At 32.0% G+C, this 17,525-nt stretch overlaps 2 protein-coding genes across 2 annotated transcripts; both read left to right on the forward strand.

Annotated features, from left to right (window-relative positions):
- The first annotated feature begins 5,361 nt into the window (after positions 1-5,361).
- LOC146945046 (homeobox-leucine zipper protein HDG11-like) lies at positions 5,362-10,117 on the forward strand. Its single transcript, XM_085748017.1, has 8 exons — positions 5,362-5,427; positions 5,575-5,763; positions 6,515-6,703; positions 7,213-7,308; positions 7,953-8,303; positions 9,010-9,117; positions 9,214-9,417; positions 9,956-10,117. Exons 1-8 carry the CDS (start codon positions 5,362-5,364, stop codon positions 10,115-10,117), a joined length of 1,365 nt encoding a protein of 454 aa, XP_085604143.1.
- A 559-nt stretch (positions 10,118-10,676) lies between these two features.
- On the forward strand, positions 10,677-13,572 carry LOC146945047 (homeobox-leucine zipper protein HDG11-like). Its single transcript, XM_085748018.1, has 4 exons — positions 10,677-10,743; positions 11,504-11,556; positions 12,294-12,383; positions 13,011-13,572. Exons 1-4 carry the CDS (start codon positions 10,677-10,679, stop codon positions 13,344-13,346), a joined length of 546 nt encoding a protein of 181 aa, XP_085604144.1. The 3' UTR covers positions 13,347-13,572.
- Positions 13,573-17,525: the final 3,953 nt, after the last annotated feature.

Raw genomic sequence — 17,525 nt, forward strand, 5'->3', positions numbered from 1 at the left:
ACCGATTAAAAGAGTGTCATCAGCGAATTGAAGGTGAGTGATGGAAACCATATTAGAATTTCCCACCTTATACCCAATAAAAAGATCAGCCTTCACTAGAGCATTCATCATAATATTTAAGCCTTCAACAACAATTAAAAATAAAAAAAGTGAAAGTGGCTCACCTTATCTCATACCACACTCAAATTCGAATTCATTTATAAGGCATCCATTTACAAGAACCGAAGTTGAAGCAGTGTTAATGCATTCCATAATCCAATTTCTCACAAGGTAGTTAGATTTTTTTGTTAAATTCTATTAATGTTGTCTTTGATCTGAACACCAAGCTAGCTGTAGTTTACTACAAAGGGGAAACCACCCATCTGTTCAGGAATCACACTGATGTCACCCTCTCCTGGTTGAAGGGTCAGCTGGATCAAATCAACCGCCAACTCAACTATAGAGACACACGGATAGTGGATGGTGTTGAGTATCGACATTCATCGACCGACTCAGCTGGGAGTGTGCAGTTCAGCCGGATGAAGTTCATGAACGACGACGACGTGAGAGCCATGTTCTCGATCTTTGGTCAATACAATACTAGAGGGTCGATCGAGTTGGACGATTCGTTGGTCAGATCTGTTGAACAAATTTAGAAAAGTTCGATCCAGCACAGGAACTACAAAGAGATCAAGGCACTCCTGGACGCATCATACAAATACATTAATTTAGCTGATCTTTGAAGATGTGCTATATTTTATTTAATTACGTGTTTTATTTTGTCGAATTATGTTTTATCTATGGTTAGTTATATGTTGTTGAATTAAGTAGTTTTACTATGTTTTAAATAATATATATATATATATATATATATATATATATATATATATAGCTAGATATATTCTTTAAAATTTCATTATGTTTTACTTTACGCTAATTATGTTCATTTAAACGCTAAAATTTGAAGATTATTGAGTAAATACAGTTTTATAGGGTGTAAGTACAATTCAGATTATATAATCTGAATTCATTCAGCATAGGATTCTTTGTGTGATCCACATTGCACCGACAGTTTCTATGGTACACAACACCCAGATACCTCTATAAATAAGTGTTTCTGTTTTCATTACCAGCAACACACACACACACACACACACACACACACACACACACACACACACACACACACACACACACACACACACACATAAAAAAAACCCATAATTTTTTTTGTCATTGTGCTGAAGATCTTTCTCATGCGATCGCAAATAGATAACTATCTATTTGACTGCGTGATGAAGATCTTCAACATGTTGTCAAAAATGTATAGATAGATAGATACAAAGCATGATAAAGTACTAAACTTCATCTAGTTGCAGATCTAATCTCAAAGAGGTTCTTATGAACTTGATCTAGTTGGCCTACCGATCGAAATATGTAGGCCTGCATGATCAAGTTCAAAAGCACATCTTCGAACATCATCCTAGAATATTATGTTGTTTACTTATTTTTTTTATGGCTTTTTTAAATTTTTTCCTATGTCATCATCCATGAAAACCCTCCAAAAACACAGTCTGGGACTGTTTGGATTATATAATCTGAATTTCTTTTAGACAGGTTCAGATTATATAATCTGAAAACCCTCAGTTTTTTGGACGGTGACGTTTCACCAAAGGTTTGTACGGTTAATGGTGTGTTTAATGAATCTTTAGACGGTTGGACGGTGGAAAACGTTTTATTTTACTGTAATTATGATCTAGGACTTGTTTTGGGCTATAAATAGGCTTGCATCTTCAACAAATTCCTTCATTTTTCACTTCACCTCTTTTCTTACTTTTTCTTCAACATTTTTTAGTTTTTTAGGAGTGTTTATGGTGTCATGGTCATTGTTTACCGTTCATATAATCCCTATAATTGCTTTGCAGCTTATGCGGGGATTATACGACGGTCAGCAGAGACCTTTGACATCAAAGAAAATACAAAAAATCACAGTTTGTAATTTTTGGATTTTATATTTCGGAATATGCTAATAATCTGGTTCAGATTATATAATCCGAACCAGGGGTATTTTTGTCATTTTTACAGGGTGCGAGAGAATGGTATAGGGTGGGAAAAATAATAGTCTAAAAACCTGACCCTAGTTTTTTCTCTCTAGGTTTTCTCTTTCAGTTTCTTCATTGATGGATGATTTTGGGTCAATTTTTGACCTGAGATCACCCATCTTCATCTCTCTCTCTCTCTCTCTCTCTCTCTCTCTCTCTCTCTCTCTCTCTCTCTCTCTCTCTCTCTCTCTCTCTCAATCTAAATAAGTGATTTTCACATAGATCTAGATTTTTTCTTCGTGATTTCATCGTCTGAGGTTGAGTGTGTTGGTTTGTTGTTCATCGTCTTGTTTGGCGTTGTTTGATCAATTTATTCAATCAAATATTTGGGCGTCAACATTGCAGATCCGGAAGCATGAGTATTCCGCTCACTTTAATTTTATTCATATATTTTTGTATGCATTATGCCGTTATATGTTATTAACTTGGATGTTGTGAGTTTGTTCGTAGATTCATCCTTTATGTTTTTAGCGGTGTTGAATGATGTAATCTATCGATTTGAATGAACGAATATTGTTTTGTTTTTGTAAAAAAAAAACTAAATACACAACTTCTAAGATAATATTTCTACTCCCCGTGTTTCTTATTAATTGTCATTTTAACGTTTATTACATGATAATCGATAAATTTAGTTACTTCTTACGAATTTTTTTCCCCTTTTCCAATATCGTTTTGTTTTTGTAAAAAAAAAAAATTAAATACACAACTTCTAAGATAATATTTCTACTCCCCGTGTTTCTTATTAATTGTCATTTTAACGTTTATTACATGATAATCGATAAATTTAGTTACTTCTTTTCCCCTTTTCCAAAATATCCTTAATTATTTATAATTTCATTATACTTTTTTTTTACCTCTTTGCAATAAACAATTAGGGCAATTATTGACATAACAATAATTAATATTGAACGATAAATAATTTAAATACAATTTGTTCTATGAGAATAAAAATTATAAAGGAGTGGAGGAAGTATTGTTTCTAGTCCTTCCACGTAACAACGAGTTTCACTTTAGTCAAAAAAATATCATATTTAATTTTCAGTATAATATAAATTATGATATTTCCAATTAGACAATATACATTGCTCCAAAACATTATTTATTATATTCCACTTTCATTTATGATAGTGAAAAATACATAAATTAGTAAAATAAATTTTCTCTTTAGTATGGCTTAAAAAAAAACTATTCTCTTTAATATACTTTCTTTCATTTTTTAATAAGTGTATAGAAACTTTAAACACATGTCCTTAAATCACTTGTTAGAATTTTCCAAGAATAAAACTTATCATCTTTTTGTTCTTCAATATAAACAAGTCAATTGTATTTGATTTAAATTTCGATCATGTACATTTGACTTTTTTTTACTAATAGTATATTTAAGACTAATGCAATATTAATTAAATGATATTTTAGGATTTTTTTGTCAAGAATTTTAGAAAATATTTTATTTAATAGAGTAAAATTATTTCAATTTAATTAAATTTGAGACTGTTTTAATAAGTGTATAGAAACTTTAAACACATGTCCTTAAATCACTTGTTAGAATTTTCCAAGAATAAAACTTATCATCTTTTTGTTCTTCAATATAAACAAGTCAATTGTATTTGATTTAAATTTGGATCATGTACATTTGACTTTTTTTTTACTAATAGTATATTTAAGACTAATGCAATATTAATTAAATGATATTTTAGGATTTTTTTTGTCAAGAATTTTAGAAAATATTTTATTTAATAGTGTAAAATTATTTCAATTTAATTAAATTTGAGACTGTAAAGTATTAATACCTTTGCTTATATTCAACACTGAAAGTAGTATATATATTCTCAATAAGTTCATCTATTTCATCCAAACAAACAAAGAAAAAAAGGTCTAGCTTTTCTGGGTGAAAATGGACTCATCTTCAAGAGGTGTATCTGATGATCATCAAGAGAACCTCATCTCAAATACAATAAAGAAAGCTAGCAATCGTCGCTCTACCTATCAAACAAGTGAACTGGAAGAGTAAGAAGACTAATCCTTGTTTGTGAAAATTTTCTTTTCTTCTTCTTGATTTTACTTTATTTGATGTGTGAAAAAGCATTAATCTTGGAGTATTGTGTTGAGGAATGTGTGTGTATATATGTGTGTGTCATTTTACTCGATACATATTTTACAAATTTGTCCATTGAATTTTAAGCTTATATCATATAGATCATCCATGTAAAATTTTACACAAATTTAAAATCATTTGATATGTTATTGATACTCATTAAGATTAACTGTTTATGCAATTTTATTGAACATCATTCATCTTGGTGAGTATCAATAAGATATCAAATGATTTTAAATTTGTGTAAAATTTGACATGAATGATATATATGATGTAAATTTATAATTTTATGGTCAAATTTAAAAATTATATATGGTGTAAAAGGATATTGAGCGGTGTAACATTGATATAACATAGGCGAAATTTGATCCATCCCCGTTATTTTTTTTTTTGAAGGGATCCATCCCCGTTATGATATAATTTTATTCATGTAGTCAATCACATTCAATATATATCCAACTTTTTTTAATCGCAGATATGTGAGTGTCAGTGTGGAAAATGGTTATATTTACGAAAATTGGTTGCAAGAAAGGCACGAATAAATCTTATCGGTTGATCTTAGTTTTTCAACCACACATGACCGTGTATTTAGTCAAATATTTAATTAATGTGTCTCTTTTTAAAAAAAAAAAATTAAATGCTTCATAACATGTATGTGTCAATTCTTGTAAAAAAAAAAGGCTTAATTGCACTTTTCCCCTATCTTTTGTTAATTGTGCGATTTTGCACCCCCTATTTTTTTTGAGCGATTTTGCACCCCATCTTTTTGCCCAATTTCTGGTTAGATGAAACTTCTTGTGTTTAATTGCACTTTTGCCCCCTATCTTTTTGCCAATTGTGCGATTTTGCGCCCCCTCTTATATTTTTTGAGAGATTTTGCACCCCATCTTTTTGCCCCCTTTCCCCTTTTTTAATGATGATTTTGAACAAAACACAATTGGCAAAAGATGGGGTGCAAAATCGCTCAAAAAAAAAGAGGGGGTGCAAAATCGCACATTTGGCAAAAGATAGGGGGAAAGGTGCAATTAAGAAAAAAAAATTGTAAGTGTCAAATGTTTTTTTGCATATGTCATTTATGTTTTTATATACTTTCTCACCTGATTGGATCTTTTTTTTCCCCTTCTGAAATAAAGAATATTCACGACAGTCACACATCCAAACGACAAGCAAAGATGTGATATAGCCATGGAGCTTGGGATGGATCCAAATCAAGTGAAGTTTTGGTTTCAAAACAAAAGGAGTCAACAAAAGGTCACATTTTTTTTCTTTTATTTGATTTGATACTTCATTTTAAAGACAAAAGTCTTTTACATGACTGACCAAGTAATATAAATTAATGTTTCAAAAAAAAAGTAATATAAATTAATAATAAGTTTAGTTGTATATTATGATTTCTAGACTCAAAATGAGAAAGCAACAAGCTCCGCACTTCGAGCGGAGAATGAAAGGCTTCTTAACGAGAACAACCAAATGAAAGAGGAATTGAAGAATAAGATATCATGCAGTGGTTCATACTGTAAGAATCATGAAGATTATGAAAACTCCATGCAACAACTTCAACTTGAAAATGCTCGTCTCAAAGAGGAGGTGAGTCAATATGACTAATAATATGTGTAATTTGTTAGGTTAAGCGTGAGCGATTAGTCTCACTCTGAATCTATTTCGACCCTACAAAATCAACTTTTAATGTAAAAATTATTCTCATAGACACATGCTCATGTCATATCTAATCTAGTATGAGACTTTTAATATCGACTATTGATCTTGTCGCACCTGAGATCTTTGAGTGACGATGTTGAATGGCATTTGAGTTACGTACTTCTGTGAGCAGTAACTTTTTTCTATGGAACAATGAGGGTGGTGTATCTGCATACATTCTGACGATCAAGCAAGTAAGTGATGTGGAATGATAGGTATTTTATGGTAAATGTGAGTGTACCTGACCCAATGTCCATGAGTTAGTATTTATAGAGTAGGTTTAGGGTTGTGTTTTTTTGACCTTTACCTAGACAATTGTCCTTAAGGGACAATTGTAGTCCTCAAGTGATAACAATGAGTAGATAATGAGATGATGACCTTGGGTCCGAGCTAAAGGATCCAAATTGCTTCCAAGGGTCATTATTCTCATGTTGTCTATACCATGGTAGTTGCGGGCCTTGTACAAAGAGCCACTTAGAGCACATGTTGGGTTGGACCTCGCCCAGACCGTAGCAACTATGAATGTCACATTTTTTCTTTTATTTAATTTGATACTTCATTTTAAAGACAAAATTCTTTTACGTGACTTACCAAGTAATATAATTTAATAATAATTTTACATGTATATTATGAATTCTAGACTCAAAATGAGAAAGCAACTAGCTCTGCACTTCGCGCGGAGAATGAAAGGCTTCTCAACAAGAACAACCAAATGAAAGAGGAATTGAAGAATAAGATATCATGCAGTGGTCCATATTGTAAGAATCATGAAGATTATGAAAACTCCATGCAACAACTTCAACTTGAAAATGCTCGTCTCAAAGAAGAGGTGAGTCAACATGACTAATAAGATGTGTAATTTGTTACATTAAGAATGAGCGATTAGTCTCGCATTAAATCTATTTTGATCCTACAAAACCAATTTTTAATGTGAAAATTATTCTCATAGACACATGTTAATGTCATATCTAATCTAGTATGAGACTTTTAATATCGACTGTTGATCTTGTCGAGCCTATGATCTTTGAGTGACGATGTTGAATGGCATTTCAGTTACCTATTTATGTGAGCAACAACTTTTTTTCTTTGGAACAATGAGGGTGGTGTACCTGCATACATTATGATAATCAAGTAAGTAAGTAAGTAAGTGGTGTTGAATGATAAGTATTTTAGGGTAAATGTGAGCGTACCTGACCCAATGTTCATGAGTTAGTATTTATAGAGTATGTTTAGGGTTTTGGTCCTTGGACCTTTACCTATACATATGTCCTTAAGGGACGATTGTAGTCTTCAAGGGATATCTGTGAGTAGATCATGAGACGATGGCCTTGGATCCAGGCAGAAGGGTCCAAATTGCTTCCAGGGGTCATTATTTCCATGAGGTCTATACCATGGTCCTTAAGAGCCTTGTACAAAGAGCCTCTTAGAACTTATGTAAGTTGGACCTCGCCCATACTGGAACAACTATGAATGAATATATCTAATGTCTCCAGATTTTAAGAGGAGATATGATGGTATGATCTCTTAGTGGTTTTAGAGCCTTAGTTCAGCTTGGTGGGTGAGTGAAAGTGAGTCGTGATGTATTAGATCCTTGTATAAATGTCATTCTGACATTACTCAGGAGTTGGTGTTTCGTTGGTTCTAAATATTGGATAGAAATTGTGGTGTTCAAGTGTGACCACATTAACCATCAATATATAAATATTGGATATATAATAAATGTGATCCACATAATGTTTTAAGATTTTGTATGAAGATGTGTTGTCCTGATCTTTTGATGGTCCAAGAAATACTATGCAAATATAGGAAATTGGACACTCACACTTGAGGAAGAAATTGTTGGTCGGATTAAAACGTTAGTTAGTCCACATGGACTATGAATTGTGGATATATAAGAGAGGTGAACATATATCCAATAACCTAAGATTTTGATTGGAGATGTGATGTATTAATCTCTTAATGGTCCTTGATTATTAATTGGAGTATCTTTTATACTCTCCTAATTGAAATAATATTTATATGTTATTAGATTATATACAAAATAACTGATTTGTGTTTATTTATGAACTTGTTTTCAGAATGAGAGGATGTCAAAATTTATTGCTACACATATGGAGAAAATTCCTGTTGTTTCGGATGAAAATATTTTGGTCAAACCAACATGCAGAAGAACAGAAATGGAAAAAACAATGATGTTGGAAGTTGCAATTTCTGCTAAAGAGGAGTTACTTAAGCTCTTAAGAACCAATGATCCCTTATGGGTTAAGTCTCACATTGATCAAAGACTTGTTCTTCATCAGAAAATTTATGAGGATGTATTTCCTATTATTGATCATTTCAACGGCGCCAAAACAAGAGTTGAATCTTCTAATGATTCAAAAACAGTTAGATTTAAAGCAAGCCATTTGGTTAAGTTGCTTTTAGATTCGGTAAGAATTTATAACTTAAGTATCCCCACAATGATTTTTATGTTGAGGATTTCCTACATATAACATTTTCTTTACCTAATTACTGTTTACCCTTTGTATGGTCAATAATTTAAGGGTCATGCTAACCAGTGTCCCAGGTGCACCGTACCGTACTGATTAAGGAAGCCAAAAAAGAAAATTTTGAGTCAAAATATCATTTTTTAAGCTTTTAATGTATTGAATACACAACTTTTAATGCAAAAAACTATTATATTTGATTCCTTAACCAGTGTCCGGAGGCACTGATTAACATTTCCCATAATTTAAATAGCCATTGTGGTCAAACGACCTAAGCTATTGGATTGAGATTGGGATTTCAAAAGTCTAGACTTAGGAATCTCTAACATCCAATATTTCTCGATGGTTAAGATAATAACTGCAATAATTGTTGAGCACATAATTTTTTTTAATTAATTCAGTTTTTATCTAAAAACCGACTAATTTAGGAATACTAAGGGACAAATTTACTAATTATTATCATATATTTTTGGAGATTAAGTAGTATAAAAAAAGTGACACTTGAGTAACTAATAGGGTTTTACACGTTAAATATGTATACTAATGATTTTAAAAACATTAATTTTAACATTATCTTACAATTTTAATATGTCTCATAAGAAGTATTCATTGTCTATTGAAATGTTGTAATTTTCATCTATCAATATAGGAAAAATGGAAAACTCTTTTCCCAACTATTGTTACAAAAGCGGAAACAATTGAAGTGCTTGAAGAAGGTTCTTCAGAAAATCAAAATGGAGTTTTGCAATTGGTATGTGTTCCTAATTAAAACCCTAGCTCTTTTTATAATAACTTTATTTGTTTATAATATTTTGATTTTGATTTTTGCTAAATGGTACGACTTATGTTGCAGATGTATGAAGAGATGCATGTTCTTTCGCCTTTTGTACCATCTCGAGAATTTTACCTTCTACGCTATTGTGAACAAGTTGAAGCTGGTACTTGGGTGATAGCTAATGTATCATATGATTACGCAAAAGAGGATGGACTCCATTCTTCCACTTGGATGTTTCCTTCTGGATGCTTGATCCATCAAATTTCTAATGAATATTCTAAGGTTGGTACAAGTATATTTTTGTTTTTGTGAAATACAGTTATACATAAATTGTATGATACTGCTATGAGTAGAGTCAATATGGTCCAAAAATAAGTTAATAAAAAAAATTAGTTATCAAAATTAAAGACAAAAAAATGATTTTTTTTCATTTGTTTAGTAGTGAATATATAAGTAATTTTTGTATACAGTTGTTTTCCAATCTCTACATTGATGCATGCAGCATGCATGCTTTGCTAAAATTTGATAATAGTATAAATGAAATGCTTCCTTCAAAAAAAAAAAAAAGTATAAATGAAATGCTAACAAGTGCCTTTAGGGCATTGTTTAAGCATTCAAAAGTGGTAATTTTTTACATTAAAATCGTGTAGTTGTGACTTTTACATGTGTTTAACTTATATTTTCAAGTCAATATTTTTTTTGTTGATGTGGGCTTCTTAACAATACCCTTAGGGCACTTGTTAGCAAGACTCATAGTATAATATGCTAGCTAAATGTGTTATTTGAATGTCATTAATTAATATAAATATTTTTCTTGTAGGTTTCATGGGTTGAACATGTGGAAGTCATTGACAAGATCCAAACACACTGTCTGTATAGAGATGTTGTCGATCACACAATTGCATTTGGAGCAGAAAGATTGCTTTTGGATCTTCAAAGAACGTGTGAAAAGATTTCCAGACTAAAAAACATATCTATTTAGAGGAGTGCTAGCGACAACCGCTTATGCACTCTCTATTTAACACACCCACATATAAGATGCCACGTAATCCTCTTTTTTTATTAAATTACCTGTGAACCGGTACAACATGTTTTCTTTTCTTTTATTTTATTTTTTTCCAAAAAAAAAAGTGTTAACATTTTTTGTCTCTTTCTTCTTCGGATTATTCAGTAGTCACCAAGCTACCTCCATGAAACCCAACCCTTCAGCATTAATCTCCACCATTTTTCATACTTCTTTGTTCTTTCAACACATACTCTAACTTAATCAATAATAGATGGTGAGAATCACTTTCCCTCCCTAAAAATTGTTACTTTCTTGTAGCTTTTCACCGCCACAACCATCGGAGACCAAATCTGTGTCCTTTGTGAGGTTTTTGATTTAAATTGTTCTAGTGTGTTAGGATTGGTTTGACTGACATACCCATCTCCATCTTTTGTTGTTTGTTTTTTAATCATCAAAACCAGATCTTAAATTAAATCATCCATTGACAGAGCAAGACATAGTAATAATAAGATGAGGGGGTGTTTTACGGTTGTGGATGAACGGTCGGTGTCTTAGGAATCTAGGATGCTTCGTCGGCGAGGTTAAGGATGGTGTGGCTGGCTGTTTGAGAGAGAGAAAACGAGATGTGGGTGTGTTGGAATTTTAAAACCAGTTGTACCGGTTGCCAGTTACATGGTTTAGTGAATATAGTGACATGGCCTCATATTTGAGCGAGTGATTAAAGGCGAGTGTTTCAGCGACTGACGCTAGCATCGCTCATCTATTTATGATAGCGGAGGTAACTCACTAGTCACTATCTATCAACATTACACTAAATTAACATATTTTTTGGACAAAATCAAATTAACATTTTACATCTCGTTCCATCTCATGTTACATGTATTTTTAAGATAATGCACAATTTTTAAGAAAATGACTTGCTTGTTAAATTCAATAGTAAAATAGTGCATTCAGTGTAGAGTATTGAACAAAGACATTTATAATGCCAAATCAATTTCAATATATGTTGGTAACTACTTCTTTCGATCCTATTTATAAGAGACATTTAAGTCAACATAAAGTGATGTATCTGATTCAAATTTTGAACCACATATCTCAATTTTTTGTTGACCTAAAAGTCACTTATAAACAAGACCAGAAATAATTTATTCTCTTTGTCATCTGATAAGCTTTATAGGGGTCATATTATTTCGAAAATGAGTCCCACCACATAAAAAATTGACCCAAATAGATCAGTGTGGTCCACATAAATTTTGATCAATGATAGAAAAAGTATAAAAAAAAGGTGTTAGAAAGTTTGTTGTTAACAAGTATCTTACCTTATTAATTGTGAGTTAATTTGTTATTCTATTCATTTTTCAGTGGTTACTTTACTTAAAGGAAAGAAGAGTGTGGTGCATCTCTCTCATCGAATGGTTAAGGACTTCTGTAAAATTTTGTCGTTGTTAAGCAAGTCAAACATCCCACGATCCTTAGATAGCAAGATTATGCTTGCTATTAGAAAAAGTGGGGTCCTCTTTCAACCAAACAACAATGGCACTTTTATTGTTGCTACCTCAGTGTTGCTTCCTTTCCCATCTCAGATGCTGTTTGACTTCTTAAGAGATCCTACAGGTTCCTAAAGCTAAACAGTTTTTTAGTTTATTTAAAATTTAGAGGTCGTTTGTTATTATAAAAATAGTGATTTTGGTATTTAATAATTAATAAATTAATTTGTAGAGTATTTTAAATAAATAAATAAAGTTTTTTTTTGTCTTTTTTATTAGAATGTAAATTATTTTCCAGTTTTTTTTTTGAATATGTATTAAAATGAATTTTTAGCGAAGCTACTAAAAACAATTTATGATTTGATTTAGTTTTAGATTAGGTTTTTTTTTATTTTTAAAAAGCTACTAAAAACAATTTATTTCAACGCTTTTCTTTTTTAAATCACATTTTTTTTTATGAAAACCCGTAACCAACCGATAAAAGTTTTAAAAGTGATTATTTTATTTAAAGAAAAAGTTTTTCTCACGAAAAAAGTTGTAAGAAACAAGCTTGTATTTTGCTTGTTCTTAAATATATATATATATATATATATATATATATATATATATATATATATTTTATTGTAGACTATCATTAATCAATTTACTCATTATTTTTCTTGTAGTGGGATGATAATTATCAAGGAAATCCAATGCATGAGATTGCACACATTTCAACTGGTGGTGACTCAAACAATTATATTTCAATTATTCAGGTACTCACCATTTTTCTTCCTTAAAAATATTTTAGCAATTATTATGTATTTATAAAGATGATTGACATCCAAATGTTAAAACTTAAAAGTCATTTATGAAAATAAAAACATCAAGGATTTTATGATCATATACAGTGTTGCGTATCCATACAAGAGATATATGTGAGAGGAGAAATCATTACTCTAGTTGTCTAGTCATATATATCATCGTTTTTTTTAGTATGCAAATAAAATAACAAACACTTTTGAACTCGGCGAAGATAACAAACACTTGAGAGGTTACATTATACCTCTAAAGAGTAAGCAGTAATGTACTTTTCAACCTAATGTTGGATGCCATTAACATCTACAACCCATGCATTTCCAACTTGCAAATATATTGTATGAATCCTCTCCCTATATTCAACATATGCCTGAAAATAACCAGCATTGGCATCATTTACTTAAAAAATTATCTTGCTTTCATAACTTTGTCATCAAAGATTATGTTGATCCCAATCTTGACAATCATAATATGTTCAAAATATGAATCAACTTGATTCTTTTTTAGAATAAAAATCAAGTTGTCCCTTTATTGTAAATGCTTTCCCTATTATTAACTTGATTGGCAATAATTCATGTGAGCAGCCTATGGAACCTCCTCCCCCAAACGGTGTGGTGATAATTCAAGAATGCTTCATAGATCCTCTGGGATCCTATGTTGTGTTTTCTCCTTTAAATATACCGGATTTTAAGGATTCCATTAATGGTAAACCTTCATCAACAATGTCACTTCTTTCCTCTGGCTTTGTCATCTCCAACGATAGTCAATCTCATTCGAGGAAAAATGCAAGAAGTTCTTTGTTGACCGTGGCTTTTCAACTATCGATGTCTAGTCCAGAAGGAGTGAATTTGGATGTTGTTGCTAAATCATTCGTGACCAAAACCATCAACAACATCAGGGATTCTTTAATCAATGTCTAAGAACTTCTTTGAATACCTTGACATTAATAAGTTAAGCATGCTATTTATCATATTATGTTGCTATGTTTTATGTAATTCATATACTTTTAAGCAATTTTAGTTTTGGCACATTTCTTCTTTGAACCTTTGTATTTCTTGTCAATTATTTTTGGAACATCTAATATCTTGTATCTTTGCTTTGTTATAATCTCATTAGAGTCATTGAATTATAAATATATTTTTCTCATTTCTTTTTCTTCTTGACATGGTATGAATTGGGATCGTAACCAAGAGTATCTCAAACTTGTCAAACTTTATTTGACGAAACTTAGCTGCTAATTTGTTCCTAACATCATCATTTTCCTTATATCAATCTTCATTTTTTTAAGATTGGATATTACAAGCACGACTAGGTTAACCCTTTCCAAAAAGTTCTTGAGTAGTATGCATGGTTAATTTTAGAAAAACATTACACACTCCTTAAAAATGACTTTATATAAGTAATAGAATCATTCTTTTGAAGGTAATATTTGACACTTTATAAGTAATAGAATCATTCTTCTGAAGGGCACGACCACCATAATTTTGGGCACCCATTAATGCTAATCGTGCTCCAAAGGATGACAACTAGTTGCTTTTGTAGTGAAACTTTAAGATTTGGTATGAACTTGCTTTTAGAGCTCTTGATGAGTTTTAGTCTTCTAGGAACCCTAAAGAATTTACAGTTTTTATCAAACTCGTAAAGTTTTAGATGCTTGTGGAGAGCTTATAGTTTGTGATGAACTCGTAAACTCGTAAAGTTTTATGGTTTGTGAAGAACTTATGTGAGAAAAAACATGTTTGAGCTCGCAAAGAGATATAAATTGTTGAAGGACTTGTAAATTCGAAAAGAAGTTTTCTCGTAGGATCTATTTGACTCAAGAATGGTTCTCTTGGAGTGTTGTCCCTTCTGTTCGTTCATATAACATGTTCGCATGATGCCCTTGTTGATGACTTAGTCATATGTCAATTTGAACATTAAATGCTGGCATCTCAAAGATGAGATTTAGGGGACATAACTTTTGGTTACTAGCTGCCACATGTAAAGACTAGTAATGAACTTGACTACTTAAACCCCGAGTGGTTTTTTAGTGTTGGTTTTAGAGGAGGCGTCTCAATTGTTAGATCATTCTCAAGGCTTTGGGTATCTGATAGATTCCTTTTCAGCCGTTAGATTAATCATGTGTTATGATTGATAAAGGAAGTTTACCGGTTGGTGTTCTTCTAGCACAATGGTAAGTATGTCGGTTTTATCAAACAAATAAAATAGGGTAGTGTTAACTTGTGCTCTTAGGCACATGTTAAGAAACCTAAAAGAAGAAATATTTTATAAAATTTTGTGCATTCAACTCATTAAAAAGCTAAAGATTAAATGTAATGAACACATTCTAATGAGCTATTTCTATATTTGTTTCATTAACTTGTGCCTTAAGGAATAAAATATTGTATCCACAAAGACCGCGCTTAGTTAACTTGAGTTTATATCAACATATTTTTTGAACAAAGCATTTATAAAATATTTTGGTGGTTTGAATAAAAAGTAAACTGAATAAATATAGATAGAGTTATGTTGGGATTGAATTTCAATAACTACTCCTCATATGGTTCCTCTTAATCAATTGTATATTTTTTTATGCCTTAGATATAACTTCACCCTTTCCTCAATGCACGTCTCCAAACCAGGGTTAATGATGCAAAATAACATAGAGACAACTGACTTTAATGACCTATGCTCAAAAATTTATATATGAATATAGACCTACCCACGATTTCTTGGGAGATAGCAACTATACATAATCTAAATCATGTCCCTTAGATAGCCAATATTACTAGGGTCTGATTAAGTCAAAAAAAAATCAATTGTGGCACACTACATCACTACATCGGCGGCAAAGCATTAAGAAAAGATTTAGACTAAAATTCTATTGAGAACATATATCATATACAACCAGCCACTAAGAGTATTACATAGATTCCTAGCTATTTTACATCCAATCCTAACACAAGAGAGAGTTTAGTTACCCATGTGTCACATGACTAACATCGAAGAGTTGTTGAATCTTGGAGTTCCAAGCATCATTGGTCCTCCAATGGCTTCAGTCACTCTTTGCCCTCGTTCTCTCTATTCTATTCTAGGTGTAAAATTGATTAAGTTTACAAATGACTTGCACTTCTATTTATAGAGTTTATGAAGTTGCAGATCAGCTAAGCGTAGAAAGCATGCTTAGCAAATTGAGGTTTCTTCAAAGGAGGGAAAAACCAGCAGTTCTTCGGATATTTTTCCTTAAACCGACCTTGCTTACTAAGCACAACTTTTGTGCTTAGCGAACCGCCTTTGCTCTTACTTCTAGGTGAGCTAACCACCTTTTCTGGCGAAACACAACTCTTTTGCTTAGCGAATCGACTTTGACTCAGATCTTCTAGAATCATTTGTTTAGGCCTTGCTTTCACTTTGCCACACATGCTTAGTGAATTGTGGTTGTCTACACATGTATTTATGATGCTCTGGCATAACTCTTGCGTGTGAGCTTGCCTTCGATTACTTCACATTGGTGCAGTCATTGTTTTAAAACCAATAAAAGCGTATAGAAACTAGACGTACGTAATAACTTTCTAACATACTATACTAACATAAACAATAATTGTATCAAATTGGGGTTTTTTATAATTGATTTCTTTCAAAACAAGTCGATAAATGTTCTTTCAAAACCAAGAATTCTTTGATCAATGTCTAAGAACTTCTTTGAATACCTTGACATTAATAAGTTAAGCATGATATTTATCATTTTTTTTTTTGAGGGAAGCATGATATTTATCATATTATGTTGCTTTGTTTTATGTAGTTCTTATACTTTTCAGCAATTTTAGTTTTGGCACATTTCTTCTTTGAACCATTGTACTTCTTGTCAAATTTGTTTGGAACATCTACTATCTTCTATCTTTGCTTTGTTATGATCTCATTAGGGTCATTATTGAATTATAAATATATTTTTCTCATATCTTTTTCTTCTTCTTGACATGGTATGAATTGGGATCGTAACCAATAGTATCTCAAACTTGTCAAACTTTACTTGATGAAACTTAGCTGCTATTTTGTTCCTAACATCATCATTTTCCTCATATCAATCTTCATTTTTCTAAGATTGGATACAAACACGGCTAGGTTAACCCTTTCCAAAAAGTTCTTGAATCGTATGCATAGGTAATTTTAGAAAAACATTATACACTCCTTATTTCTTTAGGACTTCAGTAAAAATTAGACAGTATGGAACATCATCATTGTTCTCATATTCTAATGGTAATATCTAACACTTTATAAGTAATAGAATCATTCTTCTGAAAGGCACCACCACCATAAAATCTGGTTGCTTTTGCAGTAAACCGTGAAATTACAAATGCTCTTCATGTTGAACGTATAGGTGTTACAATGAAAATTAAGATAACTTACTATAAACGATGACATAACTATTTTTGTGGCTTGAATGTAATTAATGGCCTACAATATCTACCTTTTGGAATAACATTTTGGTCCCTTAGAATCTTAAAGATGATTGGAGGCCCTCCAACATGATACAGCGGTATCAACGGAACACGATGACGTCGTGGCTGAGTCTGAGGCTCAGGTCACCCTCAGGAACTAGATTATCTGCCTCAAGATAATCCTCCACAACATCCTGTGGCACCCCCTCATCATCTCCCACCTCCTCATCCTCTGCCTCGTCCTGCGGCTGATAAAACATCATATCCTCCTCTATCCGATCATATCTAGCAAAAGCCTCATCAGCATACCCAGCATAATCATGCGCTGGTGTCGGATCAACCACCTGGGCGGAGTAATCCACCTGTGCCTGTGAGCCCTCTCCAACTATCCTCGGGTCCCTGCGCTTCCGAGTCTTAGGGGCATACGGGTTTTGATCCCCCTTTTCTCTCCGAACGCTAGCGGTACTCGCCGCTTTACCTTTGTGCATCCTATCCTCTCTAATAACCCGCTGCCGCTCATCCTCAGCCCTAGCCATATTTGTTCAAAAAAAATTTAAAAACACAAATAAGTTTCCAAAAAATATATACTTTTAAGGCATTTAACATGTAACAAATTTTACTTAGGCATATCCCTAAGTTGAATGTATCTAAGCATTTCCTTAAAAACTATATACTTTTAAG

The sequence above is a fragment of the Medicago sativa genome, chromosome 2 (assembly GCF_051527215.1).
Source record: "Medicago sativa cultivar Bolivia chromosome 2, Bolivia_mono, whole genome shotgun sequence".
Lineage (NCBI taxonomy): Eukaryota > Viridiplantae > Streptophyta > Magnoliopsida > Fabales > Fabaceae > Medicago > Medicago sativa.